Consider the following 15,317-nt stretch of genomic DNA (forward strand, 5'->3'; position numbering starts at 1 on the left):
AGCAAATCACTTTTTGTCATTGGTTCAACGTCTGCAGACGTCTAATCTAATATACGACAAAATTGGTTTTCTGGGTCTTCGGTTCGGAAAAACATCATTATGATGTATTGTGACGTGGTCTATCAGCCAGCAGTAGTTTATGCGTCTTTTGTTTTTGGATGTGTGTCAATTACAAAAGATGGTTTTTGCAGTAACGCCATCAACCGCAAACTGCATCTAAAATGCTATTTCAAAATTTGAACAGAAAGAAATCTTCTAATGCGTAATAAATAACTTGACACAAAATGCATGTCCAACAAATCAGAAAAAAAATGTAGAAAACGTTATTTTGCAAATCTAATTAACAACATGAAAAAAAACACTTCAATCATATTGACACAAACGTGCATTTTTAAAATATCAATAACCTTCAATTTTGCCCAAGGAAAAAGTCAACACTTTAGTGATTTTTTGTTTTTTTACGACAATAGCACTCGGCCTGAAAAATAATTTTTTTCTATTTTTCGTATTGTTATGCCACGACTTTGAGTTTGTCACGCAGAACGGGAGTTCCATTTGGCAAACGACCTGTTCTATAGCCTACCAACACGATTTGACTAAACGATTATTATCACCACATTTTGTCACAACTGTTTGCAAAATTGTTTCATTCAAAGTGATCATTGTTGGTAAGTATTGAAACATTTCACTTTGGAATGCATCGTGACATAGTTTATCAGTAAGGAGTTTTAGACGCTCTTTGTTTTTAGAGTGCATGATGGCCTAAAATGGAACAAGCTCCTATCGAAGCAAGTCACTACCTTTGGATAGGTTGTTGTTCAAATACCACGTGACACCACAGGCTACCTTACTTTTCTGTATTCAACCGCTACCCAGACAGCAAATCAGACACTTTTTACATCGATTCAACGTGTTTAGACGTTGAAATAATGTTAAAAACGAATAAATAGCTTCCTGAGATGTGCTGTGAAATACAAAGTGTTTCTTGATCATGCATAACCAAATTCGACAGTGTGAATGTGAAAAAAAATTTGCTTGATTTAGTTCCAATATCAAGTAATGACAGTACGTTTGAAAAAGTGTAGACTATAAACATGTGACTCAAAAAGAACTTGAAATAGTTTTTTTGTGGTGATTTTGTCTCATTCTCTGCAAATGTTGAAACAAAGCAAATTTTTTTTACAATGCCTCCGGCAAAACAACAAGCAAACGCGAGTTGGACGCCAATTACGATTTCATTGAAGCGTGGACGACGTCTCCGCGTAAGAGATTAAAATCTACACAATGGAATTAATCCGTCACACTCAATTATAAGTTAATTACGAAGCAATTTCTCAAGTCAAATAAAAAAATATGACCAACCATCAAATTAATTGATTTTTCAAGTTGCGCTGTTGAACAAATTGCAAAAGAGTTTCGATGTTATGTTGTCAGATAAATTATCTACACCATGTGAAAATTTGATTGATCTATCTTGCGTAGTTTTTGAGTTACACGAGCTCAAAGTGATAGTGTCGAACCGACCCCCCGTCCGCAAGTCAACTGGCCAAAATACGTCACAGGATAAAGGGTTAAACAAACTGGTCAAGCGAATACTGTATAGTAACCACACAGTACATGCATCTTAACTTTTATGTTGTCAACAGAACGTCGTGTTAGTTTTTATGCGTTTCTTGATGATTTTCTTTTCAAATCAATCACCCAACAATCTGAAAGTAGAATTGTCAATTCAGAAGTTATTCTGACAGCTACAATTGTTGGAAATGATGACGTAATAAATCTTGAAACTCCGATAGAGCTATATTTCTCACTTATTGAAAAGGTAAATTATGATTTAAATACTGTACAGTCAGGGCCGGATTTAGCTGATGGAGAGCCTGGGGCGCTTTTAGATCGAGGGGCCGGTGCGAAAAACCACCTCTACGTCTACATCAGCACTAATCCATCACTGCACTGCACAGCATTTTGCAGAAACTTTAAAGGCTGAAAGAAAAAAATAATAGCCAAACACAAAATCACATCTTTTCCACGTCAGGAAGCCCTTCAAAAGGGGGGCCCGAGGTACCTGCACCGTCTGCCCCCGTTTAATCGGGACCTGAGTACAGTTGATTTCGTGTTAGTCGGAGAGTAAAGACAGCTACCCACAACGAAAGGATTATTTTGTTTTCCTTTTCACAACTTCGAGTCCAATTGCATTAATTCAGTTTATTACATTTGTAAAAGGCAATTTAGGCCTACTCCATAGATAGGACTATGGTGCAGCGAAAAACTATATAGTGATACGTTTAGGTTTTTCCTATTCAAATCATCATTTAAAATTTTGTTCAAATTTAAAAGACAAAACATTTTATTTTTATTAAAATCTACATAATCCTCTACAATGTTCGACAGCTGATATGATGTAAATCAACCGTTTCACAAATGGATATACGGTATTTGTAAATGAAACCCATGTAAATAACTTTTAGGATGACGCTGAACTAGAAACTGCCAATACAGAATGTGTGTATTGGGATGAAGCAACTCAGATGTGGACAAATGAAGGAGGCAAAACAAACTTTTCAGATTCAGGAGTGTATTGTATCTTTAATCATCTCACAAACTTTGCAACATTATTTGTAAGTTTAGATTGTGTTTTTAACCCTTTCAAGAAGTAATTTGTTTTTCAAACATACGAGCGGTAGTTGCATAAAAATTGTGAAATGCATGACTGGCACACTAAATCTATCTGACTGTAAAAGTTTTTTATAATTCTCTGCAATAAAGTGATGCACATATATGTCCTGTTAGACTTTTTCGTCACAATCTAGTAGGACATACTGTAGGTGTCTCATTTGACTTTTTGTCACAGTTGAGTGGGACATATGTGTCCTACTAACCATAAAGTACGCAGCTGCTCCCTTTCATAAAGCAACCAGGACAGAATTAAATTGAATTTTACTCTGTGGCCACTCATATGTGATCAATTCAGTTAAAACCACAAAAATAGAAACGATTCGGACAGTAAGGGAACTGGTATGGTTCACCAAACTAGAAAAGTACCGTAGCAGGCTGGCCGGCCGCCCATACTTTAGAGGTTGGCCGACAGAAATGCAGCATGTAAATCTTGTAAAACCAAGAACAATTCAGTCTACCGTAAACAATTATTCAGCTTAATATAAACAATTATTTTCTGTGCAACACGAGTGTATTGAAAATTATAAAATAAAAAATATATTTAAATGATTTGTTTATTATTTAAAAATTATTTTTGAAAAACTTAAAAGGGGTAATTTTGGATTTATGGTTCAGAATTAAAGGTCATTCTTTGTGAAATCATCTATAGTTTGAACATTTGTTACCCATAATCACAACTATCCAAGAAGTTTTAAACAGGTTTAGAGTTTTTTTTTTTTTTGAGCAAACTAATACCGATTTCCGAAAACATGGGTCAGTAGTTTTTTAGTTATAACTCTTTGAAATTGGAGAAAATTAGTGATTACTCAAGTATGAAAATAAAAAAAGAATTCCAAGGAAGTAGTAAAATTAGGCTACGGTGGGATGGGATGGCGGTGGGATGGCGCAGCGGATAAGGCGCTCGCTTTCCAATCATGCAATCTTGGTTCGATTCCCGGCTTAAGCTGATTGTTGACAAACACCGCTCACCTCTACCCAGGGTGTAATAAATTGGGTGGGTGTAGTTGCTGAAGGAAAGGCGGCCGAGAGAAAAGAACTGGCCACCCTACTCTCGTTAGTGCCGAAGGCTTAGTATAATGAGAACCTTATCTTCTCATCCCCCGATGCTTGGATCAAGTATGGGACTCACCTTTACCTTTTACCCATAATCACAACTATCCAAGAAATTTTAAACAGGTTTAGAGTTTATATTTTTGAGCAAACTAATACCGATTTCCGAAAACATGGGTCAATAGTTTTTAAGTTATAACACTTTAAAAATGGAGAAAATTAGTGATGACTAAAGTATGAAAATAAAAAAAGAATTCCAAGGAAGTAGTAAAATTAGGCTACTACATCAAACGCAGTTTTCAACTTGCAAATATGGAATTTGACCAATTTGTTATTAATGCATCATCATTGCTTCATGCGTTCAGCCACTAACCTCAACCAAGGAAGAAGCAAGACTTAGGCAATGGAAATAACAATTCGAAAATGACTCATCATACACTGAAATGAAGGTCCCCCATCAGAGTCCCTTCCCCCAGGAGCAAACGCTCCTTGTGCAAAGTGGAAAACATTAAACCGACTCCGAACCGGTATCGGGCGCACTAAGTCTGCAATGGTGGAGTGGGGCTACGACACAGGCCCAGTTGCATGTATCTGTGGCACCGAGCCCCAAACAGCGGACCACCTTCTTGTTTTCCCTCGGCTTGCCACCTGGTGCAGTAGGTGGGACCTGCCAGTGTATAACCCCGTTGCGGAAGAATGTGTCGATCTGTGGTGTGCCAACGAACTTTAGAAGACTTGATAGAAGAAGAAGAATTGCTTCATGTCAATTTCAAGCAACCTTGGTCTCAGTTGAGTATTTTACCAGACATTTTTTCTAAGTTTGCTTTCATGTTATCACTCATTTGCAACAAAACCTTGACCAATTGTAACAATATGAAAGGTCTTAACATGCTCTTTTCAATGGTGAAAACAAACTAATGTGTATTAGAGTTTATTGCACCAAAATTAGTCAAAATGTAATCTCAACATTTTTGATAGGTAGTCTATTCATGCATTTTCAATGTGGTCATCAAATGATACATTAAAATTATGACAAATAAAATGATAACAGCAGCTGTAGAGCAAGAAAAGTATGTTTGTTCACCATTGATGAAACGGCATATTTTTGAAAAACAAAAATGGGTATTGCTGGCAAGTCATGGCTTGTAATAATTCTACAAAGTTTGTTTAAACCAAACAGACAGGTCTCATGTTGTCAACACAACATAACACGCAAAACAAAACAGAATATTTAAACGGAAATTATGCTATGCGCCTAAAAATAAAACAGTTCTTGTGTGGGATAATTGTAGAAAAGTAAACAGCGACTGTGACTGTTGAAGTCAGGCGGTTTGACGAAATTGTAGAGTGAATTTATCAACCAATATTTTGAAAACTTGTAACGACGAAAGAAATTGTTTAAGAAGTGCTACATGGAAACTCAAAAGAATTTGTTCTAGGCTACTTAAATAGTACAAAAGCTGTCACTGACGCGGTAAATCACGTGGCCTATCACAAGCAAAGCATCATTGCAAGCAATATGCAATTCATTTATGGAAGTAGGTTTCATGAATGATGGCACCAAAGCTATCATACAAACAAATGAACACAATGCAACTGAAATGCAAATATTGGAACAGATTTCGAGCACTTTGTTCGTATATTTAAATGATCTTCATCAACGTAATTCATTTGTCACTTCTTCAGTACACAAATGATATAAATAAGTTGAAAAATACCAACTTTTTGTACTGGCGTATAAAATATGTAAGCCTACCAACAGCGCATTAAAATAAAAAGGGACACTGTTATAATGATGTAAAAACAATTGAAAAAATTTTTTTTTCTTTTAACAAATTCTGTCAATGAATAGTTAATTAATTAATATTATTTAAGCTGACAATTACGTTGTACAGCAATAAAGTATGTCTCAAAAAGACACTTGTAAAAAAACATATTTAACCACAGAATCGTTTCCATTATTGACAAAATTTTTGATGGACTTTTCGGAAAAATTATACTGTACCATGTTTTTTTGCAAGGCATGGGAATTCTGTGGTTCACACAAAGTAGCGTTGAAAAAAGTGTCCAAAGGGTACGTTTTACACTCTGAATCATTTTAGGAGGCCTCAAAGCAAAAACAATCACGCCTATTCTTTGGAGTTCCATTGATTTTAGAGGTCTGTTGTTTGAAGGGGCTCGGGCTCTTCTTTCTACTGGATCCAATTTGTCTTCCGACGGCCCCGGGTGTAGAACACATGGGTCATAGTAAAGATTTGTGGTCATAGTAAAATAAAGAAGCTGGACCGCTTGGATGCATGAAATGTATTTACAATCACTATTTTCTTCTAACATACTTGCAACATACTCCCACATACAATTGCATGCCAAACACGGTTGACAAAATTTATCATGTTTTTACTATTTTCTCATTTTATTTATGTTTGAAACTGTGTGTATATGCATATATGTCATCATTGTTGACAAATACAAGCAATTACATGCATCATAAGTGGTAACATTCCATTTCTGAAAAATTAGCATCTATTTCTTGAGAGATTGATGAGTACTTTGAAGATGTAGTAGATGAAGTAGAAAAGCAGTCAATCATCAATAGGCCTAATCACCTAACTGATTTAATCGATTAGTGCTTATCGTTTTTCCAAAGTTAAAACCACGTTTTTGTAGCCATGTTTTTTAAAAATTGACGGAGTGAGTTTTTGTAGACTTTGTTTATGATCTTTCCATGTTGTTTCAAATAAGTTTGAATAATGTGGGCTGACATATAAGGTAGAATAAATAACATATTTATTCCGCAGACTCCTTGTGCTAATGTTAACAATATTCCACTGAATTTGATAACTTTGATTGGATCTTCGATATCAAGCGCTTGCTTAATCTTAACTTTGACTATATTCGCGTTTATGAGGTAAGGGATTGTTTGGTACGCCGAAAGTTGACTTATCATGCCATTGGTGAATTAATATAGGCTGATTTAACTCTGTTAATCTACAGTGAGATTTTATTTTATTGAAACTTGTTCATGAAAATATTATAAAGTATTATTTAAAGTTACAGTAAATATATTTGCATCACATAATGAAATAAAAGAGAGAATGTCTACTAAAGCGTCGACCCCTTCCACAACCTGTTTCATCATCAAGTTGGCTATCATCAAATAAGTTAAAACCAAATATAAATTATGATATGAGGATCGCCTGGTCATTCTGCTTAGTCTCTTAGGCGGCTAATTAAAGTCTCTTAGCCGGCTATTATAGTAATTAATTATCCATGATTATGCTGCACATTCAGCAGGAATGGCCAAAATTAAATTAATCTGTTATACTTTTTCTGATCACAAGGTTCCTATCAAATTTTTTACTTTTAGTGACCTCACATTTTGCATCGTTCTGCTTTGTAAAGCGCTGAGGAGCAACGCATTCTGCGATTGATACAGCGCTGTATAAAAACGAGCATTACTATTATTATTTAGGAAACTTATTTCGTTCCATAATTGTTTTTTACTATCTGTTATTTAAACTTTGCAAATATACGCGTTTCTATCTTTTGGTTTGTTTTCTCGTTAGTTTTATATTACAAAATGCAGGCTACTTTAGTTTTTATTTTCTGCGTATTATTGCTACATGAATCGTGTTAAGAATGCTCCTGATGACGTACATTTTCAGGTCAACATCAACTGGAACAAAATTCCGATCCTCTTTCTTGCTGGCCCATCTATGCTTGGCGTTGCTTTGCCTCAACCTTCTTCTCATTTTTAGTCAGCAGGAATATGTTACATCCTCTGACGAAGGATGCATTGCAGTCGCCGTGCTTTTGCATTTCTTTTTTCTCAGCGCAATGGCCTGGATGACAAATGAAGCTTTAGTTATTCACATGGCATTGGTTCATGTGAGTTTGTTTGTATATAATTGGATCTATTAGCTAACATTGATGTTTTTACTTCAGAAATGAATCATAGTAAACGATCATGGCAATTCTTGCAGGATAGCAAAAGGCTGCCTCGGTAGCAATGTCCAATAAAGAGTGTAAGTGAAACACCATGACGGAGAGACTTGGCTAATAAAATGATGTTAGTGAAATACAATTTCAATTTTCTTAATGTTTCAGTTGCCAGTTTCATAGTTTTGTAATCATAATGTTAGATATCATGACCGTGAACTAACTTTTAACAAAAAACATGTTTTGACACTATTTAACATATCAACTAGTAACAGATAACCATTTGTTGACACTATTTCCAGGTTGCCAGTTTCATAATCTTGTAACCATAATGTTAGATATCATGACCGTGAACTAACTTTTAACAAAAAACATGTTTTGACACTATTTAACATATCAACTAGTAACAGATAACCATTTGTTGACACTATTTCCAGGTTGCCAGTTTCATAATCTTGTAACCATAATGTTAGATATCATGACCGTGAACTAACTTTTAACAAAAAACATGTTTTGACACTATTTAACATATCAACTAGTAACAGATAACCATTTGTTGACACTATTTCCAGGTTGCCAGTTTCATAATCTTGTAACCATAATGTTAGATATCATGACCGTGAACTAACTTTTAACAAAAAACATGTTTTGACACTATTTAACATATCAACTAGTAACAGATAACCATTTGTTGACACTATTTCCAGGTTGCCAGTTTCATAATCTTGTAACCATAATGTTAGATATCATGACCGTGAACTAACTTTTAACAAAAAACATGTTTTGACACTATTTAACATATCAACTAGTAACAGATAACCATTTGTTGACACTATTTCCAGGTTGCCAGTTTCATAATCTTGTAACCATAATGTTAGATATCATGACCGTGAACTAACTTTTAACAAAAAACATGTTTTGACACTATTTAACATATCAACTAGTAACAGATAACCATTTGTTGACACTATTTCCAGGTTGCCAGTTTCATAATCTTGTAACCATAATGTTAGATATCATGACCGTGAACTAACTTTTAACAAAAAACATGTTTTGACACTATTTAACATATCAACTAGTCACAGATAACCATTTGTTGACACTATTTCCAGGTGATATACACCAAAGCTCACGTGACCGATCGAATGGTGGTAACCATCTCATGTCTATGGGGTTGGTTAATGCCAACTGTATTTGTTTCCATAGTAGTTGGAGTGGATGTTCATAATTACGTTGTAGCAGGCGACCAGTATGTATCTAACTGTTATATTTAAATTCTAGAATTGGCATTAACAGAATCAGAAAAAATAATAATATATCTCTGAGCCATCTGCTAGATTTTCTTATTAAAAAAGATTAAAAAAGCAATGTTTTAAAAATGTTGTTTAGAGGTTTGATAGAAACCTTTGTTTGTAAGTGCAATTAAGTGCAGACGACGGCAGACGACAAGCCATTTACATGTACAGTAATTAAGGATTTTTGCTACGCAAACCACAGTGTAGAGGAGCTAGTCTACATTTATGATGACCCAGGCATTGGCCAAATGACGGTAACCTAATCGTAAGAAATGTATGGGTAAGAAATTACCTAATGCTGAGAAATGTATAATAATACGAGAAAAGTATTAACCGTATCTGTCACTGCTTCCTTTTGACGTCAAGAGTTACTGGCCGAGACCATCAGGTATACGTCTCTCTTATTGCTAATTACTCCGTCGGCTTATATCAAATAACAATGGGAAAAAGTATGCCATTGGTCAAAAGCCTTATCTATCACTTCAATCAATTTATTTCGCAAAATATATTCGTGATTGTGTATTTTAGGTAGAAAAGGTGATAAAGACTCGGTTTTTGACCTATTTTCGCTATTTCTTGGTCAAATTTCTCAGTTGACATTTTATTTTGAAAGTCCTCTTGCATAGAACACAGAATTTCATCAATTTTGTTTTTCCGTTTTTGTGCAAACAGTATTCCATGCACTTTGTGCACTACAAAGCAATTTGCGCAAAAAATAAATTACCTTCCTAATTGATGTCTGTCAGCAAGAATGACTCATATCGCGTGAAAGACCAACTCCTTACCCAGACAGCAAAATCGACGTTGAATCAATGTAAAAATGACGGATTTTTCTGCCTGGGTAGAGAATGGAATTTTAGCGCCGTCGTGTTATGACTGACAGACACAAAATGAAACCGCACGCTAATAGTAAACTGTCAATCAAGCTATTGAATATCAGGAAATTTCTTGCATTTTATAACTGGCTGTGACAAAAGGTTTATTGTGAACTTCACAATTATCCGATACCAACAAAATCGTACGATTAAAAGTTAAGGCAAGAAAAAAAAGTAAAAGTCAAGAAATCTCAGGTTTCTAGCGTCACTGCTTCCATGTGAAATCGCTGAATTAGCAGAGGGCGAGACCATAAGGTCTACGCCAGTAACAGATACGGTTAAATACTGCAGATTTATAACCATCTTCTTCATCATGTGTCACACGGCTGTAGCCCAGAGCATCACGAAGCTCTTGCTTTATCATTAAACTCGGCGACATCCTGTGCAAAGCACCTTGCTTTTAGGTCAGGGCATTCGAGTAGATGTTGCATAGTTTGCTCCTGTCCGCATTTGCAACTTGTGCTCCCCATGGAATAGCCCCAGTGTTTCATCAAAGTTTTATAATAATGAAATACAAAGCATCGGTGGGAAATATGTAAGCAAAGTCAATATAGTTTTTTATATTTTTATACGAGTCAAAGTAAAACGATTTGACAAGAAATCATACTAACTCTGTTAAACTACAATTGCTGTGATTAATAACAATATACAATGGTAACCAACGCAAGAAAAGTGCTGAATCTAAGATGAGATCTTTTAATGCAACATATCTTGCAGTACACCGGATGAATAGAAAACCTAATAGCAATTGCATAACGCAAACTTGGTAACCTGAGATTGATTGATTGATTGAATCTTCATCCTCGGACCGGGAAAACTTCTTGCAGAGCTTAATCCTGACAGTTTAGCATACTTACAGAGGCTTTGAATCACTGACGCTGGCCTGGTCACTGAGGTTGACAGAGTGAAGTTTCCGATTGTTGAAGTGTTGTTGCCGGGGAATTATTCCATCCATTAGATGCCGCTGAATGGAGAGCAGTACTCAACGTGCGTTGCTCAAGCGCACACCCCGAGAGTCTAACCAGCGCCGCTTGATCTTGAAGCTTCTTCGTTCCAGAAGTGACGTGCTAACCAACTGAGTTATCGGGGCTCTTACATGAACAGATTTGAATACGTGAACAACGACGATTGTTTTACTTTTTGAAGAAATAGTCGCGATATTTCATAATTAGCAATTTAATTTGACTGGGCTCTACTACGCGCTTGAATACATTACTAAGTACAAATTTCACGCAAAGCAAGCATTAAATCCTTTACGTTTAAACTTCCAGCTTATAACCTTACAACATTTCCAGGTACGTTAGCTAGTAGAAGGAAAAAACAACGATACTAAAGATTCAAATACATACCTCTAACTAACTTCAGGAAATATGAAATAATATTGTTGTGCTAAGTTTGTGCTGTTGGCAGATCATAGCGTTTCAGATGCAATATGCCCTATATTTGATTTGTTGAAATATTATAGTTCTCACGATACCACTGACAATATAATTATAATTTTTAAGGTGTTGGATATCTCCGGATTTGATTGAACACTTAATAGTTATACCATGCTCCATCATGTTAGGTTCCAACCTCATTCTCTATGTGATAACAACATATAAAGTGACTTGTGGTCGCAAACCTGTCAACGAGGTAAGATTAATCCTTAGATAAGTATTATCTAAAAGCAACACACAGTAAAATACATAACAACAGTTTCAAGGGTTTCTTGTTTCGATTTTCTTACCCTAGCGGTGTAGATTTCATACTAGCTATAAAGAATTTCCAACTAATTTCCCAAGATCCGCTTACGACTTTATGTTAAAAAAAATTACATCGCTGTCTAATGTTACATCGTACAATCATAGCAAGAACAGAGTTGTGAAAACTGGTAGGCCATGCTAAAGTGGACACTCGGTCAAGTCTACTCGGTAAAGAATTTAACGTCCTTAACGTGCTCCACACTGTAGTCCTTGACGCACAACAGCTCACACTTCAACGCCTGCCTTCCAGGCGCCCCTTTTCTCGACACATTGTGGCGCTTCATGAAGATCACTTCGACCTTATACAGTCATTTAAAGACTGCTGGGAAGCCATTTCACGGCCCAACCAGATCCAGGTCATACCAGACACTAAAGTACCACCTTGCTTAGACCTGCAAAGAAAAGAATGGGTGACTTTGAATCGCCTCCGTACTGGTGATGGTCGCTTCAAACATAAGATGTTTCCTCTGGTTTGTGTCACTCACCAGCCTGTGATTGCGGCAAACCTCAAATAGCACAGCACATCATAAATCATTGTTCAGTGTTTCGACCTTCTGAGCACGTGGATCCCAGACCTTGATATAAACATTGCGCTGACTGCAGCAATTGGGAGATGTTGCTATGACCCTCAGGCTGATCTACAGTACCGTTGAGAGGATATTAGTGTCCCGGCACCAGTGAGTCTAAAAGTAGTGGTCCTTCATGTAACGCTATTGCTGATCCATGTTCGTGGATCGTACAAAAGAGCACCTATTTATCTGAAAATCGTACAGTAGTATTTAATTGACATTTTAAAGTAAAAGTTTGCATCTGCTTTTCAAGGTAAGATATAAAACTGGTTGTTCTTTCGATTGTGTTGGTAAAGGGCTGACATTGCATTGCCACACATGCTGTATCAATGACATTTGTTCAGAGTTCCAGGCGTACATCTGATGTCAAGCACAACTTTCTAATCTCCTGGACACTCTTTTTGACTTTTGGAGGAACTTGGATATTTGGATTCGTAGTGTTTGCTTCAGGCTGTAGTGAAAGCGTACAATTAGCATTTTCCTACGTTTTTGCAATCTTGAATTCACTACAAGGTAAAATCTCAAGCAATATTTTAAATTTATGATGATTGTAGTTTTTTAGTTTTTGTTTCAGTCAAAAGTGTTTGAAGCTCTAAAAACGTTTCTCATTCCAAGAATGGGCAATGTGGAGCTTATTGGCTTTTTCATGTTGCTTTCTGCGCTGAGAAGGAAAAAAGTTTCTTTGTTTATATACCTCGGTACTGAATCTATTTATTAAAGCAGAATGCTAACTAATATGGAGACTAGTTACACTGCAACTAAACTAACTAGAGAAACCATATCTAACCTCTCACCCTTATTCCTGGCTACATTCTTTTTTACTCAGGCCAACACCCAACTGGTAGCCTATTGTTGGTATGATCCATCCTTAAACATTCTTCCAACTATGATGAAAAGTTTAAAAGCCACTGTGGTCACGCAAAAAATTCTGTTTAGTTTTTAGTTTGTCTTTTATTTCAAAAACATACTCTAGCTTGTCTTGCTTCTCCAACATCTGATTGGCAAAGTTTTTGCCAACGAAAAAATTCGAAAACATAAAGTGAAAATGTGGCTAACCAAGTTAGATATTTTTGTGTCATAAACTTAATCAATTTCTACATGTTTAACACATTTTATATTCTACCAGGCTAAATGCAGATTGTAGGATATGAAAATCAATTAAAGTCACAAGAGCTGTGATATTTTTTCCCCGAAACACAGGACAATCGAGAATCTGCGAGCGTGACTATTGCTAGAAAGTCATTGTTATAAACCAGAGAAAAAGTTATATGACCAAGTTTAATTTAGGGCTATATAGTTTAATCAAATTAATAGCTTTACCAAAACTATAACAAGCAAACTCAATAAGAGGATACTGTTGACAAAAATAAGACAACAGGTGTAAATTCAGCGTTATGGGTAAGGGTTATTGCGATGGTAGTTAACCCTACAATAACGAAATTTTTTATTATCAAAATTAATAATGGGGTCAATTGACCCTTGGCATTAATAAGGTGGAAATGTTTGGAAATGGCATCATTGTATCTTTAATTTCTTTTATAAAAGTCGCTTCAGCCAGTTTGAGTATTTTCTCTGATGACTATGACGATTTTTTTGTAACCTCAAAAACTCAAAAAAGTGACTTTAATTTTGCGAAAAAGTAATCAAAATATAACTTTATTCAACGAAAACAAGAAAGCGAAAGAAATCGCAGCAATTCAACATCAAATACATCTAAATTAGTTTCAATTTGTGTTTAAATTATAATTACACATTCAAATTACACATGTTTAACCCTCAGAATGTTGTGCTCCTGGATTCTTGCTCAGTTTGGGGGGGGGGGGGGGGGGCTGGCGATTCTTCTTATTCTTTAGGAGTGATATCTCTGTTATTTTTTCAGGCACGGTTTCAAAATTTGGGATTCACGTTGCAAAATTATTCGCGCTGAGCATATCCGAAAATCAAAAATTAGGTGAATTTTAGAACTACTCATATACGTTGAAATGTTGAGGTGACTTATGACTTTGCGATTAAAGCAATTGTAGCGTGAGTTTTACACATTATTTTTGGGTAGAGTAGGCTAATGAACATGCATTGCAATGTTGTGATTAATTTTTTTTTTACATAAGTTTACATACAGCCAATTCCCTTCACACTGTAAAACAGTTAGGATTAACGAGACATGGGTCAAATTAATTACTTTCATCCAGCTGGTGGACAAATTTTGAACAATAGGAAATAAAATATTTCAAAGGATGTGCTGAGAAATGCCTTATATCTCTCAATTTATAACCTTTATTCGCTCAAAATTTCAGCTCAATAGAGGTGAATACAAGTTAGGAAAAGTCAAGAAGTCTCGTAGTCGCAGCCTCAGTGGTTTTAGAGATACAACTATTGATAGCAAAAAGTTGAATTGACAGACCCCCCAACCGTCAAAGGGTTAATGTTTTACATTCTCTGGCAGGAAGTTTTTGTCAATCAAACACTTTAGCTGTTGCAGAGAAAACAAGTGGCTAAATCTAGTTAACACAATTTGTTTCATTAAAACAATTACTTAACGTTTACGAATTTTCGGAATACACGCGATATGAACAAGTATGGGCTTGTGCAAACCTAAAATCCGTACCACAGAAGAAGATATGTTAAAAGTCTTGGCATTATATAGAATCTAAATTCATATCTCCAGTAGCAATCAAAGATGAATAAATAGGGGAATTAGTCAAAAACGTAAGCAAATAAAGTGACCTAACAAATGAAAAGTAACCTAAAAGCACAAAAAGTGACCTTTAGTAACTTTATAACTTCTTAAATATTGACCCCACTACCATGGAATTTTGGTTCTAGATTTCTTTTGTTAATTGGTACAACCAAAAAAAGTAGGCTAACTTGTAATAACAACAAATCGCCCTACTAATGACTTTTTAACCGTTTTTTTTGCGCATGCCCATTAGCAATGTCTTTCATTTGAGTCACTCATTGCTGGAATCAATTCTTTCAAACGTGTTTTTGTGAAGTGCTTACGCAACGTTAGCAACTATTTTAGGAACCTACAAACAAAGTAGGATTTATGGTAGACAGAGAAGCTCTCATTGAGAAATCATGCCAGTCAACTACCTTATTGTTTAGAAAACTACCTGAATACTGTTAGTTTTATGGTACATCTACCAGCGAATATCTGGAACTTCACAG

At 35.6% G+C, this 15,317-nt stretch overlaps 1 protein-coding gene across 1 annotated transcript in view; it reads left to right on the plus strand.

Annotated features, from left to right (window-relative positions):
* Positions 1 to 15,317, plus strand: part of LOC145770859 (adhesion G-protein coupled receptor G7-like) — a 46,312-nt gene that overhangs the window by 12,604 nt on the left and 18,391 nt on the right. The window contains exons 8-15 of the mRNA XM_082582600.1: positions 1,647 to 1,822; positions 2,469 to 2,618; positions 6,525 to 6,634; positions 7,392 to 7,614; positions 8,778 to 8,914; positions 11,341 to 11,470; positions 11,889 to 12,050; positions 12,494 to 12,662. Coding sequence (XP_082438726.1) covers positions 1,647 to 1,822; positions 2,469 to 2,618; positions 6,525 to 6,634; positions 7,392 to 7,614; positions 8,778 to 8,914; positions 11,341 to 11,470; positions 11,889 to 12,050; positions 12,494 to 12,662 — 1,257 coding nt within the window. The remainder of the gene's footprint in view (positions 1 to 1,646; positions 1,823 to 2,468; positions 2,619 to 6,524; positions 6,635 to 7,391; positions 7,615 to 8,777; positions 8,915 to 11,340; positions 11,471 to 11,888; positions 12,051 to 12,493; positions 12,663 to 15,317) is intronic.

The sequence above is a fragment of the Aplidium turbinatum genome, chromosome 5 (assembly GCF_918807975.1).
Source record: "Aplidium turbinatum chromosome 5, kaAplTurb1.1, whole genome shotgun sequence".
NCBI lineage: Eukaryota > Metazoa > Chordata > Ascidiacea > Aplousobranchia > Polyclinidae > Aplidium > Aplidium turbinatum.